Source organism: Taeniopygia guttata, chromosome 5, assembly GCF_048771995.1.
Source record: "Taeniopygia guttata chromosome 5, bTaeGut7.mat, whole genome shotgun sequence".
Taxonomy (NCBI): Eukaryota; Metazoa; Chordata; class Aves; order Passeriformes; family Estrildidae; genus Taeniopygia; species Taeniopygia guttata.
The window spans coordinates 811,336-836,438 of record NC_133030.1 but is presented as its reverse complement, the minus strand read 5'-3'; the positions used below and the strand labels follow the sequence as shown (position 1 = coordinate 836,438).

At 40.0% G+C, this 25,103-nt stretch overlaps 1 protein-coding gene across 8 annotated transcripts in view; it reads left to right on the top strand.

Moving 5' to 3' along the window:
* Positions 1-25,103, top strand: part of NELL1 (neural EGFL like 1) — a 273,062-nt gene that overhangs the window by 162,951 nt on the left and 85,008 nt on the right. For 5 of the 8 annotated variants that reach the window (XM_030273294.4, XM_041716815.2, XM_072929396.1 and 2 more), the window contains one exon: positions 113-235. The exons of the other annotated variants lie outside the window; for them this stretch is intronic. In XM_030273294.4, the coding sequence (XP_030129154.4) occupies positions 113-235 (123 nt within the window). The remainder of the gene's footprint in view (positions 1-112; positions 236-25,103) is intronic. 8 annotated transcript variants of the gene reach the window in all.

The window sequence follows — 25,103 nt, the reverse complement described above, 5'->3', positions numbered from 1 at the left end:
TCACCAGCACTCAGCATTGCAGCATCCTGGTTCTCCCACTTGCTTTTCAAATGCCCCATCAGCTCACTGCATCTTGTAAATTGTTTTTTCCCTTTTTTCCCTCCCCACTTAGAGCACGATGAGTGTGGCAGTGGGCAGCACAGGTGTGATGAGAATGCCATCTGCACTAACACCATCAGGGGACACAGCTGCACCTGCAAGCCCGGCTACGTGGGCAACGGGACTACCTGCCGAGGTAAGCCTGAGCTTGTGGGGCTCCAGAAACCTGGCAGGCTTCATTAACGTCTGCTGACAGAGATTAATAATAATATTATTATTATATTTGCATATTATTATATGATAGGCAGCTGCACTCTGCTAACTCATGGTGGCTGGCTTCTGCAGGGCTTTGCTTTGAGACATCTTCTGGCAAATGATGGGAATTGATTTGCCTATGACTTCTTAGGAAGAAGGAAATATTTTCAGAATGGAAGGAGAAAAAACTTTGTTTGCTGTGCTGAATACTGTCATTTGAGTATACTTACACATTGCTCCCGGTAAAATGTGATGGGTGGGGGCTTATTTAAGGTATTTCCTCCCAAATGCTATTAATCACTTTAAGAAACCTTATGGTGTGCTGTAGAGCACAAGCTCTGCAATAAACTCTGCTAAGCTTAGGACTGTACATCCCACAGCAAGTGTTCTCTGCCTCTCACTAGGATAATTCAGCTTTTGAGTGGTGTTCATGTTTTATAAAATGTGGTTGCTATGTGCTGTCACCTTTGGCTTTTAAGTTTTAATGAGATGCATTTTAAATTAGGATAATTGTATTTTATGCTAGCATCAAGTGGTTGTTATTTTGAATAGTTGCATCAGAATCATGATTTTTTTTTTTAAACATATAAATCTTTAAATGTGTATTTTGAAGGTTTCTTAGTTTTGTAAAAAGAAATGATGATAGCCAGCCATGCTTTCTGTGAAGTATTCATTTATGGCATGTCATTTATTTAGGATTGGTTTTATGTTTTTCTTTCAGTAGAGAAAGAGAAGGAAATATCTCATGTAAGGAAAAAGGAGGGTTGGATTAGTGAGGGCTCTGTCTTGAAATACTACTGAGTTGTAACTCATGCATTGATTAATTATATTTGTCTCAGAAAAAGCTGGTTTTGGTCTTTTCTGGGTTTTCATACTCCCTGAAGAGAATTACAGTAATAGAAAACTAAATTTTAGGGTTTTTTTATTTTTGAAATTACAACAATTGAATTTGAGGAATGTACTGGATAAAATGTTCTGTACAATTTCAGGCACAACAGGCTGAATATTAATTTTTCAGACTCTTGTAAATTGGCCAAACAATTCCTTACGGGACAATGAGCTTTGATGTCATTGCTGTTTCACGCTCAAGTCCTCCACAAGGTTGTCCTGCCAGCTGCTGAATTAGCAACCATCAGCTTGGTTTTGATATGACTTTTATCCAGGTACTTTCCATCAGTGCCAGAGCATCCCTGCACTTTAAACTAAAATGGTTCGTTAAGGATGGAATAAAGACTAGAAAAATGCACTGGAAGTGTCACAGGTGATACCAGGGAGAAACTCGCTGCAGTCTTTGATTATAGTAAATATAAATTGCAGCACAGATAACTTGAATTTCAGAGAAGCCTGAGTACTGAACAGCCTTTCTGTAATATTTTCTTCTTATTATTATTATTACATTACTTATATTAATTATATTTCTTTGAAATTAGGATGTTTGGATTAGTTAATAAAATCTATGTTTTCACACTGCTTTTCTTCATTTGCATGCCTTTAATGTGCCAAAAACTCCAAGTAAAACTCTTACTGCATATTTATTACTCTAGTAATGTTGTAGAAATGAAATAGCACTACAGAAATGCAATAATGTTTTTACTCTCAAAGTTCTATTGAAACCTGAGCTACTAGAATATATATTTTTGTATATAGAAATATTACATATTGTATATATATATGTTTAGTATGCCTTGAATTGCACATGCAAGTGTAGTTATAGTTGTCTTTTTGAGATAGGTTTGCATGGAAATACAGGGAAATGTGTTTTTATGTTCTGACTAGAAAGCATAAATTGGAAAGATGACTGGAGATTATAGAAAGGGGTTTTCAGTCTAATGATTATTGAACTCACTAAGGACAAGAATAATCCAGCACTGCATGGAATAGTCATTACTGCTAACGAGATACTATTAAATTCATCTGCATTTTAGTAAATTATAAAGCACACAATATAAAGTACTGGTTTGATTTTCTGAGCCTCTGGTTCCGTGGTTACATGAGGTTTTCAGAAATTTGGATGCTAATTGAAGAAATGTTCCCATTTTGCCCGTGATAGCAGAAACACCACTTCTGCCTCTTTTTTACTAAGTTCAGCAGCAATATGTCATCACTTACCTGGCACAGTGTTTCCTTGCCAAAATGCTGGCACAGGGAGAGAGGTGTGAGCATGTCAGGACAGCTATAAACTGCTGCTGGCTTGTAGTATTTTAAGGCTTTATCTTCAGGCAACACAGATTGGAAAAACACAGATAAAAGTCAAGGTGATATTTTTGCTGTAATACCATCTGAAGATAAGATAAATGTTTCTATTCTCCTTGAGACATCTGCAAGTGCTTTATAAATGTTTACATGTTAGAGATGTGCACACACACAAAACAGGGGTTTCAACTGCTACTGAAATAATACATCTCTGTGGTTCAGTGGGAAACCTTATTAATATTGTTCAGCAAAACCATAAACAGAAAAATGATGGTTTTATGATGAGAGAAAAGGACTGGCTTTGTGCATGATTCTGCATTTCATTTCAACAATCTATTTTAGCAGTGTTATAAGAAGTAGAATCAGAGTAATGATCCTCTTTGGATTTAGTGAATAACACACTGATAGTCTTTATAAAAAAACCCAGGATACCATTATATTTGTTTTAGAAAAGAAAACATATGTAGTTGAATTAAATTGCATTGTGGACTACTGGCAAATTCAACTCAATTACTCTGGCAGGAATTTGTGTCGTTTGCAATTTTTGTGAAAAGCACAGAGAAATAACAAGGAACGGAAATAATATGGACATGAATATAGTGATTGCTGGGGATTTATGAAAAAAAAACAAAACAAAAAAAACACCAACCAAAACCCAAATATTGAAGAGGAAATAGACTATTTAAAAAACCCTAAACCTGTACAATCAGACAATCACATATCTTGACTAGCAAAAGATCTGGTGCATAAGGAATTGCATTACTGTAAATGTAGTACACTGGGCTGATTAATTAAAGACTGAACTGTGTCAAAGTTGTGGAAATGGTCATGGAGGAGGGTGGTAAGAAAGGGCACAAACCAAGACCTGAAGGATTTCAGCATTAAAAGAGATACTGCCATAGTTTAAGTGACACCAAAAATGGAACGAGAAGTGGAGATGAATGCAATAAAAACTCTACAAACACATAGTTATTTATATGTAGGCAGTGAGACAATAAACTAGAGACAAGTAAGATTTCCTGTGGATGCTCCCAATTTCACTTTAAGAAGGAAACTTAAGCATCTCAGGCAGACACTGAAATTTGGGTAGTAGATGAGAGCAGAATGAAGCTGAGGTGAGTTAAAATTATAGGGCAGGACAATGCTGTGCCATCACCATCTGTAAACTGGAGATAACAGTGGACCCAGAATCAGGTAGGTTATATATTAGGATTTCTTCAGTAAATGGTAAGTCAACCAGAGATCCCTTCTGGAAGAAATTACAGCATCAAAAGCAGAGGACAGAGGTATAACTACTTGACTAGAGAGAGATTCTGATTGTACAGATTTGTTAAATGGCTCTTTTCTATGAAAGAAACTTGGGAAAAAATAAAAAGAAATAAGAGTAATTTGGGACATAGAAAATGTTATAGGTAGATAGTGGAAGACATGTCATGCCTTTTTACAATTCTCTAAATGAATTATAGAAGTCATAGGCAGGGGTAGAATAAAGACAATTGGAGCAATTTCACTGAACTCCAGGATAGGATGCAATAGTGCAGCATTAAGGCTGCACTTCGAGTGGAAGGGAAAGGTGATAAAAATTGGTTTAGCAACTGAGTGCTCTAGTTAAAGAGAGTTATGGCAGGCAAATGGTGACTGCTTGGTACAGCACAGTACTCTGAAGTGTGCCTGCCGGGCTGGACCTCGTGGGAGTCAGTGCTTAGTGGCAGCAGTTAGAGGGAAGAAGTTTCAGTTTCCTGGGACAACAAGGTTTATGAATAACTCCTCACCCATGGACACCATTGTGTGTGTGAACATAAAACACTGTCATCTATGAAATGAGTAAAACTCACTGTCAGGGCTTCAGCTGAAGAGCCAGGGGTAGTAAATACAGATATAAATATCATTTTTAGACCTTAGAGGCTCTTGGTCTGTATTATGTTGCAGTGTTTCTGTGCGTGATCTTGACAGGACTTGAATCTGGGAGGCTGGAAAATATATCAGGGGAAAATGTCCTTCTCTGCTTTTTGTCCTGATAAGTTCCAGTTCTGCTTGGCAGCCTTGCACCACATGCTGTGGCAGTGACATGTTGAAGTAATATGTGCCATTTGTTTAAAAACAAAAGACTTGGTGCTCTGCAGTGCCCTGTGCCTCAGTGAGAGGGGAGGCAGGGAACACTTGCTGTGGGATGTGCAGTCCTACAGCTGAGCAGGGTTTATTGCAGAGCTTGTGCTCTACAGCACATCATAGGGTTTCTTAAAGTAATTGATAGCATTTGAGATGAAATACCTTAAATAAGCCCCCACCCATCATATTTTACCAGGAGCAATGTGTAAGTTGCCATCCAGGTTTTGTTGCAATTAGTTGTTCTCTTGTGTACAAGGAGATTTAAATGTAGTTAGTATGCAAGCCTTGCCCTAACTCTTGATATTTTGTTGAAAATGTTTTTTTAAAGCATAAATTCCACCCTCAGACATCCTTATTATACTATCAGAAAGATAGAAGTGGCCTTGAACATATTCAGATGCTAAACAGGAGCAGTTCTTCGGAAACATGGACGAGGTGTGTTTGCTAATCCTTCTCGAGTAGCTTTGTGGTGGAGAATGAGCTTAATCAAGTGCAAATACTGTTCACTGTACTTTCATATTTTACACGTACAATCTGTCTAACAGGTATATTTAGTGTGCTATTAACATCTCATTTAGTGGTTTCTACTGAGGTGCAGATTTATTGGAATGATTAAATGAGGTGGATTTAGTTACAATCATACACCATAAAGCAAATGTGTGCAATATGACTGATGCTTGGGCAGAAAAACATCAGGTACTGTGAAATAAAAATCAAACCAGTGTTTATTCTAATTAATATTTAGGCTGTATAATGGCTTATTTCTGCCAGAGCATAAACTACAATTTTTTTTCCCCTGTTACATTTTTCTGCAACATTACACAGGAAACACTTAAGGGATTAAAACTCAATATATGGCAGAGTCTTAAAGACTAGAGCTGTTATTTCTAAGTGACTCAGTTCTGGTGTAATCTGGAATTTGGATTCTTAATTGCACTGTGGGTCCTTATGTATTTTTGCTTTTGGATGTGTATTTAGGAGTGGGCTTGTTGCTGGTCACCTCAGGAGTAAATTATTTGGACCTGTTATAAAAAGCAACCAGATTTTGAATAATTACTCTTATTTTTTCTATGGTAGTGGGGATAATCACAAGGAATCTTTATTCATAATACACATAGAATGTTTCCTGGCAACAAGAGTACATCTCAGAACAATTGCTTCTGTTTGATGCCAGTCAATAAATTGGCCTCTTTTACATTGTTTTAATCACAAATTATAATTGTGTGGGCATGTTGCTTTAGCCAATGGCAGTCTGAGAGCTGTCTTGCACTGCTGTTTTCTTTGTTTCAAAGCAGGTATTTTTATATTTCTTAGTCTGAAATATATTTAATAATCTGAAAGATGTGTCCATGACAGAAGTTGTGTATCTTCCAATGTGTAGGCAGTATAGTGATGCTGTAGTAAACAGATGATTAAAGATAAAATAATTTTTATGTGTTATAGAATTTCTCCTGATAGGAAAAATACTCGAGTATTTTTAGTAAGAGCTAAAGAAGAAAAAAACCATCATTCTCTTTGGTTATTTCTGTACTGGTTATTTCTCTTTGGTTATTTCTGCTCTTTTGTGTCCCTTCTACACTGACATCAGCAAAGTAAGGTAGATTAACTTTAAATGTCAGCAATGGGAGACAGTGAGACGTGCTGATAGCTTGACATTAAAGCATATCAGATCACTGGTACTGCCTATTAGGTTTATGTTTTTTGCATGCAGGTGTGTCTGTTGGAAGTGGAGTTGAAAGCCTCTATGGAGCCTTGGAGTGCGTTATGAATTAAATGTAGGCCAAGATGGAAAGGAAAAAACATGGCTTTCCCATAGCCTTGGAATTTTTTGTGGCTATAAGGCTTTCAATGGTTGATGAGTCTTATTATGGCTTTATGTGAGTTTTGACTCATGCTGAGATGTTTGTCTTCATTCTTCACAGTCTTGAGCATTGTATATTTTTTTATAGCTAATATAGAGTGAATAAATCACTGCAAAAGCAGGCAAATGCATTTACCCTCATTTTGGCACACAATGAAAATGCCATGGCAAGTGTAAGACATTGGGATGGTGACACTTTTTGGGTGAGGCATTCGAGATATAGTTGATTTAATAATTTTAAACCAGTAGGTATTTATAAAGCAGTGCTATTAGAATTATTATAATATTTTTCATTCTAAAGCTAGCGTGGCTAGACACAGACTCAAGGCACTATCATTGAAGCCACTACATTTTCTGTAGTCCTAAATCCACTGTATTGATAAATATGAGAATTTGAAATTTTCATATAAGAATCTTTGTATTTTTGTTCACGATTAGATATTTATGAAATGTGGTACAGTCACTGTAATTGCTATGCTTGTGTTTGGATTTTGAATTATATAAACTCACTTTGTAAATTTGCCACGTACTTTTTAAACTCCTCCTAGTGTTGTTCTTCGTTTCATTGCATAGATTAAGTTGTGTGAGGTGTTGAAATTCAGATGTAATTGTTTTTGTATCTGTTGGGTTTGTGTGAGTAGGCCTTGGAATTGAGGGGGCTACTCCCCATCTGTTTATGCTGCTGGGGAGGAGGAGATAAACCTGGCAAGGAGTGAGAATCGGGGAAAAGATTTATTAAGGCTTATTGCATTTTCAGTATCTTTTGATTTTGTTAGCAATAAATTCAGTTAATATTGCCAGGTTGAATCAGTTTTGCCCATGAAGGTATTCAGGGGGTGATCTCCCTCTCTCAGTCTCTGAGGGCACAGTGCTTCTGGTGCTGGAGCCTGTTCTCTGCACGAGACTGTTCAAGGTGATATAGAATGCACAGCAGTTATAGAAATAGCTCATTTAAAACCCATGATTTGTGTAACTTGTCAGAATCCAGATCCTGATCTCTTTGCTGTCACAGATTTTCTCACTGCTGTAGATTTATAACTAATTTAAAAGGAATGTAGCAGTGATCTGTGCTTGCTGGAGAAGTGGTCCAGTCCAGAGAACTGTTGTATCTGTATAAAAGGAAGGAAAAGCTATAGTTATATGAAATGTTTTGAAACTTAATCTGACAGGTTTTGCTGCCTGTATGAGTAAGGGCTCAGCAGACCTAGCCACAAGTGCTTATGAGGGCTCCTAGGTTCACATCCTAAAGTTGACTCAGTTGCTTATTGTCTCTATTGCTTTGGTTTTCACTCACTGCTTTCAGGCCAGCTGTTCATTCTGGGGTCATGGTCCTGTGCAGCCTGCACAAAAGAGTTGCCAGGCTATCACAAGTTAACAGATATGTTTCCCACAATCTCCTGGCCAGTAAAACTGGGCTGTGTAGAAGCATGAGACAATTTCACTATCCATTGCCTTCTCTTTCAAGAGCATAGTTAATAAAAGCATAAATGTGAAGGTGTTAATTGAGCAATTAATTTCTGCTCCATACATAGTATTCATTTTCTCCACTGTGTTTGAGACCATCTTGGTCAATAACTCCTGTTTGCAGCAGATATATCTCCTCCCATGTCACTGTCACCAAAACATTGAGGAGTCCAATTTGGAGCCCAATCCTGAAGTCAAGATGCAGCTTTCTAATGCTACTGGAATGGTTCACTTGTGTTTTACAACCTCATACTTTTCTTTTTCTTCCTGTAGTGTTGAAATCTAAAATTATCAATCATTAGCCCTCAAACAAATCCTTTATTGAAGGAACTCATTCTCTGCACTTTACTGCTTTTTTGACAGGAGAACAGTACTCACCATGGACAGTGGTTTGGTCAGCAGTACTGACTGCCCTAAAAACTTGTAATCCTTAGGAGTGAAACCCTGTCTGTTTTTATCTGTGACTCTCCTGGCACGCCCTGCGAGCTTGACATGCAGTTATTTGGAACAAAGTACGTACTTTTGATGGTGTCTGAGTAAAGTCAGCTCATTGAGAGCATCTTGAGATATATTATAGCACAAAGCCAATTGCAGCGTGGGCTTGGCTCAGAGCAGCAAGTGGAGCACAATACAATAGCAGTGCAGAGTTCCCTCTCTTGTGAAATCAGCTACAACCATGTGTGCAGCTATGTCAGGATTCATGCTTATGGAATGAGCATATTAAAAGTCAAGGAGAGGCCAAATAACATGCAACTATTTCTACTCCCTGTAGAACATGACCAAGGAATTTTGAAATATAAATTTTGCAATTTTGAATATAAATATCTTACTCAAATGTAAAATAAGGGTCTTGCAGTTGTTGGTTTTGGCAACAGTTTTTGGTAACACTGTGCTGGCACCCCACTGCCAAAGAAAATGGGTTTTCACACAGCACATAATTAATCTGTCCTTGGCCATAGGGTGGTGAGGATGGTAGACAGAAAAACTGCTGCATATATGAAGAACAGCCCAAACAGGGAGAGCAACATATTTGGTTTGAGAAGGGTGACAAGTAATCTTTATTCAGCAGATCCTTTCCCTGTTCTTCTTCTTGATATTTCTTTTGGGCTTTAGTTGGAGAGAGGATGGTGGGCTAATAGGCCTTCTGAAATAACCTGGTTGACTGATTTTTATGTTTTTCTTGATGAAATTATTATTAGAGCCATCTCTTTTGGGTGAGGATAATATTTGTGTGTGTTCTATTGGTACAAAAGTTTTTGGAAGGGCTATTCTTTGCCACAGCAGTTGAACAGAGACCATCCAGAAAACTCTTTTCAGCCTCCTCTTCCCAATAATTTCCCCAACTGCAATACATCAAAGTAAAGCCATTGAGTGATTTGTCAAATGTGACATCCATGATTGGTACCTGATCCAGGATTCAGACTCTGTTCCCAGTATGATAAGTCTGGTCTTAAACCACTGGGCTGTGATTTCTCCATGGAAACCATTGAAATTATTTTTAAAACATCTAAAGGATCAAGCACTTGTGAATATGTAGAATTTAGGTTACCTATTCAGTGTTCAGTCACATGCATACAGTCCATGCTAATAAAATCCCAGGTGGTGTGAGATTTTTGGTCCCTCTGCCTCATTCAGTGCACAGTATAGACATGTAAATCTGTGTAGGGGACAACGTCCTGAGAATACTTGTTCTGTGTATATTGTTTTTATTGTTCACTGTGTGACCATATTTCTGTTAGTTACTGCCCCAGTATTTGTACTGAATTTAAGATATAAGCAGGTCCTTTAGAAGGCAGTATAAAGTGTTTTTATCAAGTGCTTGCAGTGGAGTGAACATGCAGTTGTCTGCCCGTGCACGAGCTCTCTGTGTAGCGCACTGATTTAGTTGGAGCAGTTGTCCAGGTTTTCAGGCCTGTGGCTCCCACCCTCACATTTCCCCATGACTTGAGGAGTAAGACATTACTCTGTGGTTTTGACATTGGAGGGGGATGTGGGGAAAAGGGGCTCGGGCCCAGGTGAGTGTATTACACCTGGCTTTCCTTTCTGCTGCTCCTGCAGACCTCGTTGTTTTCCCATTCCCGCTGTTCCCCAGCTGGATCTTTCTTCTCTTTATTTGTCCTCTCCTGGCTCAAGCACCATTTTGAAACGTGATGAATTCTGTAAGATTAATAGTGTGTGATTAAATATTTACAAATTGAGTTTTTTCACAGATACAGGAAAAGGTATATATTTCAAATTTCTTGTGCCAAGGTGGGGGTCCTGAGCCAGTAAAAAACAAAAAAAAACCCCAACTACCTGTTACTTATATTGAGGAATACATGGATATTTTTTCTACAGTGCAGTTTCTGGTAGATATCTGAGAAGAAACTTACTACAAGCTGTTTACTTGACCACATTACTGAAAATGGTATTTTATAGTGATAAAGCTTGGATTGCCCTGTATGTAAGTATGGCTCATTTTGTGTGAGTTACATTAGTTGGCTTGCTAGTTTTGGAGATTGCATTTATTTTTTGAACACTGGGAATGGCAAATCTGGAAGCTGTGCAGGATGTTTGATGGGACAATTTGCATCTTTTTATCTGGAAAGATTCTCCAGTTCAGCTGTTTCACAGTGGTGCTGGTGTTTTAGCCTTTGCAACATGCTGAAAAGTTGAGGCACCCCTGTGTGTGTATGGAGCTCTTACCTAAAGTGTTCAACAATAAAAATAATGAATGTGGCTATGCTAAGTGAGCATATGCTAAGTACAAGACTAACAGCAAGTTTAAGCTCTATACTCAGAATGATACCTGAAAGAAATGTTGCAATGAAAAACAATCTATTCTGGAACCTACTAAAAAAACAAACCCAAAAAATTATGCTTTGAAGATTTATATCATCAAAATGAATTATTAGGTGAATTCAGTACACAAATTACAAGAATAATGTGAATTAAAATAGCTCAGAACACATGATGTGCAGAGGGAATTAGAAGTTAAAGTAAACCAAGCAGAAGTGGGAATTGAAGGTGTCCTGCTTTTCAACATAATTTAAAAATCAGTCATCCAAGAGTAAAAATGAGCAATTTGTATGTCATAAAACCTAAGAGATTTTATGTAAGTATTCCTGAAGGGCCAGAGCTGCGTGACCTGTGTTGTTATTCTGTCAATAAAAACTCAAACAACTTAGTGTGTCACCTTGACGGTGTTTGCAGTTTTCCCAGCCCCCCTCCACCCCTCTTTTCTTTTCTTGGGTTGTGGAGGGAATTTGTCAATCTGGATTTTTGACGTTAAATTTTAAAACTATTTATTTATATGATTTTATTATACACTGGCACATCAAGCAGGGTTCGAAATTTTAAAATTATGTAAAGTTCAGAAACTTACCTTCTGTCTTTCAAAAATGTAAACCAGTAGACATCCATACCTTTGTGCACATCCATCTTTCCTGTCTTCCTCTGTAGTCTTTTACTTATGTTGCAGCCTTGAGGATATAGATTATGGGATGCATTTTCTGCCACTGATGAACAGACTGAATAACTGTTCTCAACAGTCACTTGTACTATGAAAAAGTCTCCCCCCATTCCCTTGAGCTTGTGATTTCACAGTGTCTGATGGCTTTGTGAAGGAGCTGCTACTAGTGGGAAGCCCTGGGATGGAAAAAAAAGGCAGCTGGGTGTGAAGCTGCTGGAACACTTGCAGAGTTTAAGCAGGCAGGATCCATTCCCCTGCACTGATTGTAATGGTTTGACGATGCTCATTAATATGCCACTTTTATTATCAAGACACACAGTTGTACTTTTTCCTGACACCCATTATTCCTCCCTCTGAGCAGAACAAAGGAAACAATAGTCGCCTGATATTGCCATGACACACGTTATTTCTCAATAAAAGATGGAGGCAATCAAATCAGTCCTGCATGCACAGCACAGTGTTCCCTTAGCCTGCAGAGAGAGGCAAGTGAGACAATTGTTAATGTGGTAATTTTACACCTGACTGAGCAAGGTATGTGTCTAACTAAAAGTAAGTGATTGACTCCAATGAGACTACTTATGTAATTAGGCACTGAGTTTTTCTGTTTCATGCTGAATGTGCTTTGCTGTGTTTATATCATACACAGAATAAACACAGACAACAAGCATTCATCTTTCACTGTGGGTATCAAGGGCAGGTTGAAATCATAATTTCTGAAGAGAGAACTGAGTAGCCACATCCACCTATTGCTTGTCTTTGAATCCCTGGCAAACAGAGTGAAAACTATTTAGAAACTATTTTTCAGTGACATCACAGAGAAGTAGTTGAAGCCAAAATAAAAATGAGTGGGAATCTATAAATAATTGCTAATGGTTATTGCCAAGTGATTTTTAGGGCTCCATTATTTATTTATACTTCTACTGCTCTAAAAGTCCTGTCCTGGGAGACATCTGGGGTGGGTAGAACCCGCAGTCATGGACTAAAGGGACTCAACAGAGATCTTGGAGGGATTGCTACCGACTATGGAAATGATACATTCTTTTGTGTGTGTATATATCTCTGTATAATTAGAAGGTGTAGGATATAGGCATGACATAGATGGTACAGAGTAAGAGGTGGTTAATATCCTGATTCTAGCCAGGACGGGGTTAATTTTTACAGTGTCCAGGAGGGGGCTTGGCTAGGACATGAAGCTTATTTCATACTAGCTCACATCATTTTCTGGGAATGGGGGAAGGGGTCCCTTCTGGGCTGCACAGTGGGATATTGCAGTTGGGTTTTCCATGGACGTGAGCAGTTGAGTATCAATTGTCTCTTGTACACTCTTCTGTTAATATTGTTGTTGCTCCTGTTCATTTCCTTATCTCATTGCTGTTCCCAGTAAATTGTTCTTATCTCAAACCATGATCTTCACCTTTTGTGCCTCCAGTCCTCTTCTCCATCCTGCCACAGAGGAAGGGGAGAGGGAGTGACCAGCATGTGATTTCAAGTGTTTCAGTGGAAACATTCATTGGGGAATACCATTCCTAAACTTTACTGAAGTGATGGAATATAATTTTTAGATGTAGCTACAGAAATTCTGTCCACATGACATTTGAGGCATGCAGGGGTTTTTTATTTATTTTATTTTCACTCCATTGTTTCCTTTTGTGTATTACTTCTGTCAGTGTTCCTATTGGTCTGGTTGTCTGTTGCTGAGGAATTACATCTTGTGACAGTGTAAGTTACACCTAATACATGAAATTTGTTGCATGAAAAAGAGGGTAATTACCTGTCACTGATAAAGGTAGATGTTAGAAATTTGTAAGCAGTATTTCTTTGTGCCTTGTACTTGAAACTGAAGATTGCACATTAAACAGAAATATGATACATATCTTGAAATACGATTTCAGGTACTTCTATGATGTGTTTCTAAGGTCTGAACTGCATTTTTTGTATGTGCTTCAAAGTCTTTTATATTGCTGTGTTCCAGCAGTTGGTGAGAAATATGCTGGCCTTCAGTGCAAATAAACTGCACTGTAGAATGTAACTAAATTTAACATTAGCAAATGTGTTATTTTCATCTGAATATAGTTAATTGATTGTTATTTAAACCTTCTGACCCCATGACCCTGATAAACCTCATAAATTGTCTCCTAGGTCATACCACACAGGTCCAGTCAGGCTTCATCTCTTCCAGACAAGCATGCTAGGAACATATTAATGAGGTAATACATGAGGACAGTCTGCTCTTGCCTCAAGAATTACATTTGACAGATGATATGTCAAACTGCTACAAGAACTTAGCCTGTTGCTTCCCATGAAATTTTGCAGGTGTCCTGAGAAAAAGCATCTTCATCAAAAATTTGTTCATGCCACTAAAGAATGTATGTACTCTTTTGACACTTCCCACTGTTCACCTGGAGCACACTGCAGGGCTGAAATGCTCTGGAGTATCATGGGTTGCATCCATGGGCTTCGTATTAGCAGCTTCAACATACAGCAAAACCAACATTTATCTGTACTTATCTGTGCCACTTAAGCACTTCTCTCATCCGCAGGCTGTAGGAGGATGAACATTTAGGAGAAGCTATTTTAATCCTGCAGCTGGAAACACGCTAGTTGATAAACATGGAGTGGATGGAGGATGCTGAGGTTGGTGCCTGTGCAGGCAATTGTTCACATTTTTGTGGATAGTGACGTTTGTTCATGGGGACTGTTGTACACACATTCAGAGACTTTAACATGGCCTTTTTAGTGTGTGTAGCCATCAGGGGTTGTAGATGTGGAAATGTCAGAAAAGCGTGAGGTCTTATTAGAAAGGAGGAAAGTGGAAACTTTCATGAAATGATGCTTGAATTCCACTTTCACTCACCACAGAATGCTTTGGGTCACTAAGAATCATCCCATTCCACCCCCTAGCCATGGGCAGGAACACCTTCCACCATCCCAGGTTGCTCCAGGCCCCATCCAACCTGGCCTTGAACACTTCCAGGGATGGGGCAGCCACAGTTTCTGTGGCCTTGCTCTGATCTGAGAAGGAAAAAAAGGCTTCATGCCTTCAGTGTCATATCTTGCTGTTTGCTCTTTGCTACTTAAAGCAAAGGGCGATATCTTGAATATTAATTTCTTTGTATTTGGTGACCTGCAGTCAATATAACACTTTCTATCATGTTTCCACTATTATTTTTATGCAATTAAGGTGCCAATGTAATTGCCAGAATTATTGTTGAACCCAGCCTACCTGCCTTTTTATGAAAGTCCCCCGTTCAATCATCAACTTTATTCAGTCATGTTAGGTATTTCTCATTAAACCATAATAATGTGAACTCTCTTCCAGTAAGTCAGGTGAGATTTTGTCATGAATGCAGGATAATTATATTGGTGATAGATCAAATAAAAATATCTTCTGCTAGCAGGGTTATTTGCATTTCACTTGTGATGTGTAGCTGACATGAAATCTCTTTTCTTTTTATTGCCTTATTTCAAGGATGCAGGGAAGTGAGTACTAGGTATAAAATGATGTAAAGACAAATAGATCTTGTAAGTTTGAACCAACACAAACTTTAATGGGATTTTTTTCCCAAACCCAAAGTCAGTGCAGGCATTTGGAAGGTTCAAATCTGATGCTCAGCAGATGTGGATCATATTTCTTAATCTCATTCTACAATTTTGCATTTAAACAAGGCTAAAATAAGCATTTATTATTTTTTTCTTTTAATTTTTCACTGAAAAATTTCCTATGTGATACATTGATAACATACTCTGTGGAATTTCTGTGGCAAATTTTCCAAAACTGACACCAGCTTTTGTGTTGGCTTTTGTAGAATCATAGGATTATTGAGGTTGGAAAATGCCCTTAAGACCATTGAGTCCAACCATGTGTGGTTGCAATGAGAGTAATGATGCCTTAGGTTTTGGCTTTTATATTTTTAAGATTCTGTGCTGCTTTAGTGCATAGCACTTCATTTTAAGGGATGGTAAGCTCCCTTCACAGAGTAGGGAGACAAAACAATTCCTTTCCTAGCTTGGGACCAAGGACAACTAACCCAAACTTCAGGGCCAAGAGCATAAACAAGGTGGAGCGAAGAGAGAAAAACAAGAAGGATGGGACTTCATAACTTAAAGCTGTAACTGGATAATTAACTCCAATATGCTAGCAGACCAGAACTTATAAAGGTGTGAGATCTTGTGACCAGTCATCCATTTTGTGATCATTTTGGTTCGTCTTGGGTGTAGCCCTGGCTGGGCTCTTGTGCTGCCAATGAGGCCTTTTAGCAAATACCTACTTTATTCTTTAACTCTGTCCAGCCTCTGTTCTAGGTCAGCCTTCTCAAGGCTCAGTGATACTGAACCTCTCTGGCTTGTGAATGCAGCCACACGGATGGATTGCCTTTGTGTTCATCCCTCTTTTCCCAGTCACTCCTTTCCCATCTGGGTTGTGTGAGTTTTGCCCTGGCACGGCACACTGCTGAGCTGCTTGGTCCCGTATGTTCTTGTAGAATGTGATCAATATTGACTTGATAAATACACAGGGAAGGGAGAGTGGAGGAGCTCAGGCAGAGTCAGGAATCTCCCCTGCTCTGCGCTCGCCAGGTCGATGGGCTCGGTGGGGTCAGAGCTCTGTGCACTTGGGCAGAGAGCCCAAGGAGTGTTTCTGTACACAGAGGCATCAGGGCTGTGTTTGGTACAAATCACTGTCAGCAACCTGGAGTACCAGTTGCCAAAGATCACCCTAGGTCAGGGGTGGCTCCGTGTGCTGGAAAAGTCTCTCCTCCAGCCCGTGCTTCCAAAGAAAGGCTCAGCAGTCTCTGTTGTGCGGTCTCAAGGCGGTTTACTGCAAGTTATCTAAAAGATTTTCTTCTGGGGCTGCTGTGGTTTGCTCACAGCTCAGGCAGAGGCACACACACACCCTGACATCCTCTCTGACCCCGACTGCTTCTTCTCTCCCCACCCAGGGCTGCTGCTGTCTTTTAGATGGTACATTACGTGTTACATGGGTACAGTTTTCCCTCCAATGCCTATTACCTATATTAAATGGTGCTTTTCTATCTTTTATATGGTACATTACGTGTTACATGTTTACAGTTTTTCCCCAATGCCTATTACCTATATTAAATGGTGCTTTTCTACTCTACACCAATCTGTGAGTGCCAACATCACCAAGAACATGGAGGTGAGGAAGGAGAAAGAGGGAGGACAGGACAGGCCCAAATCCCTCCATCTTAAAACCTCTGACCCCCATGTACAAACCCAAAACCCCCCTGTACAGCACTCAAAAATTCTTCCCTCCTCTTTGTGACTACTTCCACTATAATATCTAAATTTTTGTGACTTCTTGTTCTTCCTGCAAGGTTGGTAAATCGTTCCATGGCTCAAACCCAAAATCACAGCTGTTTCCAGCTGCCTGCCAGGGTCTCAAATGCTTCTGACCTGGGCCCGGAACATCCAAAAATGTCTGAGGGACATTTTGAGTTCCGACAAGCCGTTAGTAAGGACATGGGAGCAAGGGTGTTACTAATGCCTGTCCCTGCCTGCAGCCGGTGCCACGGCATGAGGGCTGGTGAGGGGCAGGAGAGCGACTCAAGGAAACAACACAACACAATTGTCTGTTTCCCTTCTTCTCTCATCTTTTCCTTCCTGATTTTAATGATACAGCCATTGAACAGGCTCAAGACTTTGCAGTTATTTTGGATTGTCTGTAACAATTTTTTTAAAATTTTTTCTTTCATTTCTTTCTGACTTCCAAATTGGTGCCATCATTGCTCAGGAGGTGCTGCTGAAAGGGCAGGACCTGTGGACTGTCCTGAGGGTGTCCTTTATGCTGGTTGATAGAACAGCCAGTTAAGTGAGTCATAAAGCACGGGCTTTGTGTTTGCTCTGCCACAAAATATGAAGTATATTAACTGTTTTAGTGCATTTTTTTTAAAGAAGCATATTAAGGGCACTTTTTCTCCCAAGTCTCCCAGCTGGCAACATGAAATGTTACTTTGCCACCAGGACAGCATTTCTTTTGCTGTCATTTGATGCTGGAGGTTAGGAATGCTTTTCAGCTGCTTGGGTAGAAGGATACCTCAATGTGTTTAGTTTATTGATTTTTGAAAAATACATGCTGTGAATTTAAATGAATGGTTAAATACTATACTGTTAGGAAGAAATGTCCCTTTAGTGTCTCTTACATTAGAATTTATCAGGAAAAATGCTTCCAATTTTCAATTCAGGATACCACCACAGACAATTATTTTAATTTTTTTTTTTTTTGCTGGTTGATCCAGTGTGAACAAAATCTATATTGACAGTCCTAAAGGCAGAAGTCCTGAACTTGGTTATATATAGTGTAACACTGACTGTAAGAAGGGAAAGCGCCGTTCCCTTGGCAAGGGGCAGGCTGTAAACTCCAGGAGGTAAATCTTCAATGACTAGCTGCAGACATATGAAATATGGTCACTTATTTCCACTGTTAGTTCTTCTAGGTTTTTTACTGGGCCAAGGAAAACTGGACTATATGGATTATTTTTGCAATCTGTTTTAGTGTTAGTGTCTTTGTCTTCCAATATGCATGAACCTTTGTCTGTCTCATGCATTTTCATCTTTGGTTCTTCACCCTCTTTCCAAACAAGAAACTTGTAAATATCCTGCTTGGAAAAGTATGTTCCAGAGTTCTTTGCTACAAAAACTGGTCACAGAATATCAATTTTACACATTCAAGAAATGTATTTTTTCTCTTATGCTGATTATTTCTTTTTAACATTAGAAGCATCTCTAATCGTGAACTTTAAATAGGAGTACAAGTGTGGCCAGCTTGTACAGTGAGAAAATGTTTAATTTCCAATTAAGTTCTGGGGCAGCAATGCCTTGTGGGCAGAAAGGCAAGAGGGGAGAGGAATTTGTCGGTGGTATTTGCTGACCGGGTGATTATTAGCAATAGGAAATACTGAAACTTAATTAGGCTTTCTGATCTGGAACAAGCGTATTAGGTTTAATTATGTCTGGAAGCCTAAGTGTAATATTTTACACTTTTTCTTTTAATTAAAATGCATGAATGTAAGTAGAAAGCTTTTAAGTTTTACAGTCTGGGAAGACCAAGAGCAAGAAATAACTACCTTGTCAATATAATGCTGTATTAAAAAGAAAGCAGAACCAAACAAACTGGTGGTGGAAGCTGGAAGAAAGGTGAGCTTAAATACCTGACCTGTAAGAACTGAAATGAACTTTAATAGTGTACAAAGCCAGGCTTCTTGGCAGGACTCCAGCCAATATCTGTGTGACCCAATGTGTAGCAATTTACCCTAATTCTGAGCTGTCATGGGGTCACACCATGCTGTTGATTGTCCCATCTTTGATGTCAAGCATGAACATTGAAGATCCAATATGGAGAACATTTGGAATCATACCCATGTTATTCTTGAGTGTCTGGGGAAATTCCAGTTGCTGTTCAGCACTGGTGAGCTCCAGGGACCTATATATATGGATGAAATTATTCCTCTGCCAGACTTTTACAGCATGATAACAAGTTTAGCAGTGTTACAGAGTAAGATGCTGTGTGCGATAAAGCAGATGACATAAAGTGCACAAATTAAAAGTGAAAATGAAGAAATAATACGGGGGAATGCGCACTTAGATTGATGGAAGTGCTATATAGGTTACTCTAATTACTCTTGATAAGAAAATACAGTAATAAAGATAACAAACACTGCAGTATGAACTTGAGTGATCAGTCTCAGCATTTGTTCTTGCATTTTAATCTCTCCTGAAAGGAGTTTACCACTCCAGCATGGCTGATTGAGGTGATAAATGCAGACCATTTCAGCAATTCTCTCTGTTTCAACAGCTCTACTCACTTATCTGTGGCACTCAGACCATTGGGATAGATCTCCCTGGGGTTTGTTTTGTATCTTGGCAGATTTTCCCTCTCAAGTGATGCTTTTGTTTTATGTTGTGAGAGATCATGTTTATTCCTCCTTGGAGTCTGGATGAAAATGGCACAGATGCAGTAACTCCTCACATAAACCAAGTTCAGCTTGTTCTTTTTTCTGTTTCTGACCTTCAAGTGGTCTATTTGGGATAGGTCAGGATTCTCAGTTACCCGAAGGTGCTGTGATACATCTTTTATCCAGAAGAAAATATCCAGAAACAGAGCATGAGGTGGGATGTAAGCACTGTAGCTGCATGGAGATAGGTGGTGGAGCTGGGTGGGGAGCTGAAGCGTGGAGGAGAGCAAACATGAGCTGTCAGGAGGTGATGAGGAGTGCCTGTAGGTGTGCGAGGGGCTTCCTTCAGTTGTGCTAAACACGTGGAAGACAGCCATGCACAACTGGGGGAAACTGATAAGCCCTAACCCCCTGGTGTGCCTCAGAGATCTCTTTGCTGCTGTTTTCATATTGTCCTCTCCCTGGGGTCATGAAATGCCATTCTTAATTGCAAGTATGCAACAATAATTTCATACACTCCACAGAGGCAAGATGCTGATAAAACCTGTGTTGGATTAAAAGTCTGCTTGTTACAGGGACATGTGGGAAGAGAATAAAGGCCAGAGAACAACAATAAGGCCCTCCTGGGAGCCTGGAATTAAATGAGTAGTTTCATTCTGTTCAGGGTCTCTCTTTGGGTTTGCCTTGGACGGCAGCAGACTGTGCGTCTCTGGAGAGCAGGACAGACGCAGGGAAACAAAAAGTGGTTGTTTGGAAGTGCAGGTATTGTTTTGGAGATGACTGCTGAAAAACAAGTAGAGCCAATATTTATAAACCCCAAATTTTAGTGATAGTAATATAAACTGTAACTTCGGGACCTTATTGCTTCCTGTGTTGTTTTAATTTAAATTGCCGTTGAATATCACAGTGCAGCAAATAGCAGTCCAGGAGTTTGTGGGGAAAAAAGGTCAGAAACTCAGCGGAATTTATGGCAGTTACATGTTCATAAGGTGCAGTGGTTTCTACATCCTCCTGTTGCAGCAATCACCTAAAGAGTAAGGTCTTGCATATCACTGAAATTTGACCTAGAATAAGATGACATTCTTGTCATCTTTACCAGTGTGAAATGTCTTTGTGTTGTGTATATCTAGCAGTTGTAAATGGAGAATAATTTATCCTTGCCTTACATAAAATAATTATGTTTCATGCACAAAAATTGGCAGAAAAGCTTTCACATAGTTATGACAGCACCACCCACTGTAGTAAAAAAGATGTTTCTTTTTTAAAAACTCGATCATTGAATCCTACAATGTTTTCAGTGGGTTACAGCAAGGTTAAAACTTTGTCCTTGATAATGTCCATAACTCAAAGCTTTCCTATAATAGCATCATATTGCTGGAGAAATTATTCCCATTTATAGCATCTGAGTCTTGGACATGTTTACAGACTGTGCTCTATCTATTTCATTTTAGAAAGTCAGGTGAAGATAAAAAAGTACCTTATCTGAAGAGGTTGTTAGTGAGTTAATTAGTGCAATCAGCATAAAGATAGATCTAGCCAGACTTTTAGTGCAGGAATGTATCAATTTTGTACTATTATGGGGTTTTGTGTTGTGTTTTTTCCCTCTTGATAAGAGGTACTGCTCAGTCTGTTTGTAGAACCATAGAATGGATTGGGTTGGAGGGAACCTTAAAAGATCATTTATCTCCACCCCCCTGCCATGGGCAGGAACACCTTTTGCTACCCCAGCTTGCTCAGAGCTCCATCCAGCCTGGCCTTGCACACCTCCAGGGATGGAGCATCCACAGCTTCTCTGGGCAACCTGCTCCAGTGCCTCACCCTCCTCACAGTAAAACATTTCTTCTGAATATCTAATTTAAATTGAAGCCTATCACTGAAGCTTGTCCTGTCACTCCACGCTCTTGTAAAATGTCTCTCTCCGTCTTTCTTGCAGGCTCTGTTAAGTTACTGGAGGCCACAGTTAGGTCACCCCAAAGCCTTCTCTTTTCCAGGCTGACCAATCCCAATTCTCTCAGCCCTTCCTGACAGGAGAGGTGCTGCTTTACCTTGGTGGCCTCCTCTGGACTCACTCCAACAGCTCCATGTCCCTCCTGTGCTGGGACCCCAGAGCTGGATGCAGCACTGCAGGTGGGGTCTCACTAGAGGAGAGGGGCAGAATCCCCTCCCTCTCCCACTGCCCACGGTGCTTTGGATACAGCCCAGGACACAGGTGGCTTTCTGGGCTGCTGTTACACATTCCTGGCTCCTGTCTAGCCTCTCACCCACCAGCACCCCCAAATCCTTCTCACAGGGCTGTTCTGGATCTGTTCAGCCCCAGCCTGGATTGATACCAAGGGCTAACCTGACCCAGGTAGGTGCAGCACCTGCACTTGTTCTGGTTAAACCTCATGGGATTCCCATGGGCTCACTTCTTGAGCTTATCCAGGTCCCTCTGGATAGCACCCCATCCCTCAGGTGTGTCACTGCAACCTCAGCTTGGTGTCATCTGCAAACTTGCTGAGGGTGCATTCAATCCCTTCATCTGTGTTATTAATGGAAATTTTAAATAACACTGGCATGGCCCCTGAGGGACACCACTTGCACTGATGTCCTCTGAGGCATTGACCAAAATCCTCTGGATATTACTGTACAACCACTTTCTTATCCATCTGGCAGTCCATCCATCACATCCATCTCTCTCCAGTTTAGGAAGTTGTGGGGGACTCTGTCAAAGGCTGTGCAAAAGTCTGGATAAATCCATCAGCAGCCCTTCCCTTGTGTGCTAACGCAGTCGTCCCAGCACAGAAGGCCACTGGGCAAAAGCATTGTAGAGTACATTACCCTTCTCTCATCTAGAACTTTGAACTACCCCTTTTTAGTCCTGTTTTTGCAATACCTGTTTTGCTTAGTCACGCATTATCATGGTTTTACGTGTTAGTAGCTGTGTTTATTGTAGATTATAAATTCCAAATAATAGAGAATGTATTCACTTTCCCTATGAAGATGTTTTTTGCCTTGAAATTGACTTAGTTATTACTGCTTGCTAGTACACATGAATTGGAAAGATAGATTTTGACAGACAGCAGCACTTTTTATGGGCGGTAAACTCTGTATGGAATTGAAAAGGATCTGTAGGCTTCTGTTGTCTATCAGCAGCATGGCAATAATAATAAAAAGCAATCTCTGTCAACAAATGATGCTGTAGGAGGGGAAGTTTGTACTCCATAGGCTCCCTCATTATTGCAGCTTCTGCTAAAATAAACAAGTACAGAGAGCATCGAGTTGCTCCTGAGCTGAGGCAGGAACTTGCAGCATAAAAGTGTGTTGCCTTGGTTTGGAGATGTGTTTGTGGCTGCCCTGAATAACAGCTTGGGAACTTGGCATGGGTAAAACACACTTGCTCAGTGTGCTCATGCTTGCTCATATTGCAGTAGCCTGGTTGGTTCCCAGCAGGTTTCACTGGGCCAAAACCACCGTGGACCTCATTCAAGTTCTGGAATTCAGAGAAGGCTTTGTGGTGAATTAGGATAGATCTGGGTGTGTTGCAAGGTGCTGTTGCTCAATTAAAGGGTAGTACTGAGAGCTCAGTGTGAGAGCTCGTGGGTAGCATGGTAGGTCACCATTTGAAATACCAGAAAGGCCTCAATAATCTTAGCAATTTATGTATTATGAGGAGTTTGGGAGGACTTCCACCCTGAATTCTCCTCCAGGAAGAATTATATGATCTTGTGGATGAATGTAATCATTGGATTTAAATACTGTAATAGCCTGAGAAGTCTTAGAAGCTGATTACAGGGAATTTCTATACAGCTGGAGCTTCTCATTTTGAAGTAGCATAGAAAGTGAGGTGGTATCGCTCTATTGCTTTAGGTGAGAGTGAGCTGCTACTGTGAACCAGCTCAGTGAAAAGTGAGGTACTTTTACTAGAGGCAAAGAAGCTTTAATATTGTACAAAAAATTAATCTAAAATCTCATTGAAGATATTGTATGAACTTCTGTCATGTTTGCTCCAGAAAGATGATTTTAAATGAGGAACATGCTCAGTGATGACTGTGAGGGTGTGTGCAGAAATGCAGAATCTATCTGATAAAAATGGATTAAAGAGAGTGATTTTTTTTTTAGCATTAGCTGTATAAAGCTTGTGAAGATTTGTACCTAGTACAAATCCAGTGAGAGATAAACATCAAGGGAGAAGAAGAGAAGTGGTAAAGGACACTGCAGTTACAAATGATACAAAATTTTAAAGAATATCTGAGCTTGAAAATAAGAAGATTCCTGAGCATTTACAATGTAATCATGCCAGAATTTTTAAATGACCGATTCCACATACCATTATTTAATACAGAAATCTCAGAGGGGGAGAGCCCAGAGAACACCAAGTGCTGAGACAGGCTGCAAGGATTTGGTGATTTCCTGTGCTGCCACAGCTGTGGCTGTAGCTGCACTTCTGAGCAGAACTTGCTGCGAGTTGTCCGTGTATGAGTGGAAGGAGGGGGATCAGCATTAGAGGTCTCTGTGGTGTTAGTGGAAGATGTTTGTAGGTGAGGCTGTAGTGCTTTACTACATCTGTGTGCCCCTGCAAGGGGAGTGGGGCATCGTCTGCAGGAGGTGTGTTATCTGCTGGCATCTGGCACCAAGCAGCTTCTCAGAGGCACCTGGAGGAACAAAACCAGCTGTGGGGATGCACTTCTGGCAGGTGTCCCTGCCTGGTGGGGAGTGGGCTGGTCTGGGTGTGGGAATGGCCTGCCCTGTCCGTAGGGGATCCACCCTTGCACATACAAGTTCTCCATCACCCCCTGGCATGTCATATTTTCCACTTGATGACAAATCAGGGGTTGAAGTGATTGACTGGCCAGACCAAGGCAGTGCCAAGGATCTGTCAGACCATGACCATGATTCCAAAACACAGGGAAGTGTTTTCTGACACTGATAAGTGATGATGTATTTACTAGGTCAAGGTCTTTTACTAAGGAGGAGGTACAAAAGGAAGTGCTTTTTAGGTAAGCTGTTCTATTTCAGGGTGTTTAAAGCCATAATAAAGACACAGTTAGCATTTCAATGAAAAGGATCAAAACCAGAGAAACTCTATGTGCATTTACTTGGATTATTGAGTAAGAAATCTAACCTAGCAGTTAATGCTCTGAGTCAAAAATGAGAGTGAAACTATTTAGGGTAAGCAGTAAATGAAGAGATAAGAATATTAATATCTTATTTCAGGCAGAAGCTAGGAGTTCAGAGAGACAGAGGTTTGGTTTCATGGCACAAATAAACGTGTGGGTGAGGGAGCACAAGGACATAGACAACAGAACTCTGGCTCTCCCCTCAGGGTGTGCTCCACAGTTAACTCAGGTGTGATCCCTGTGCTGGTAGCTGTGGTTTGAGATGCCAGTTTGTGCTGGTGCTGTTTCTGTGTCTGTGCTGCAGGATCTGCACACGGATCTCAGTATCCAGGTGGATAAATGAAAAATCAAGGAAAACAGGTTATAAGAAAATGCTTATTGTGCTCTTTCATTGAAATAAAGCTCTCAATGAGAAAAGCCTCACTTATCTACTGATAAAGGCCAGCTTTTATACATATAGCATCATATGCACCAGCCTTGAAAGAGAGAAATGAGGATAAGGGGCCTTCTGAGGAAACCTTAAAAACTCACCAGACAAATCCCCTACACCCTTCTTGTTTGTACCTGAAATACCAATTTAATGTATGGAATAAATTTATGCTTCACCATGAACTTTATTATGAACTATATAAAGAGAATCTAAAACCAAAATCAAAGTCGGTGACCTGACCTGACTGATGAAAAATTAAATTAATGTGAAAAAACTTCCGATCTTACCAGCA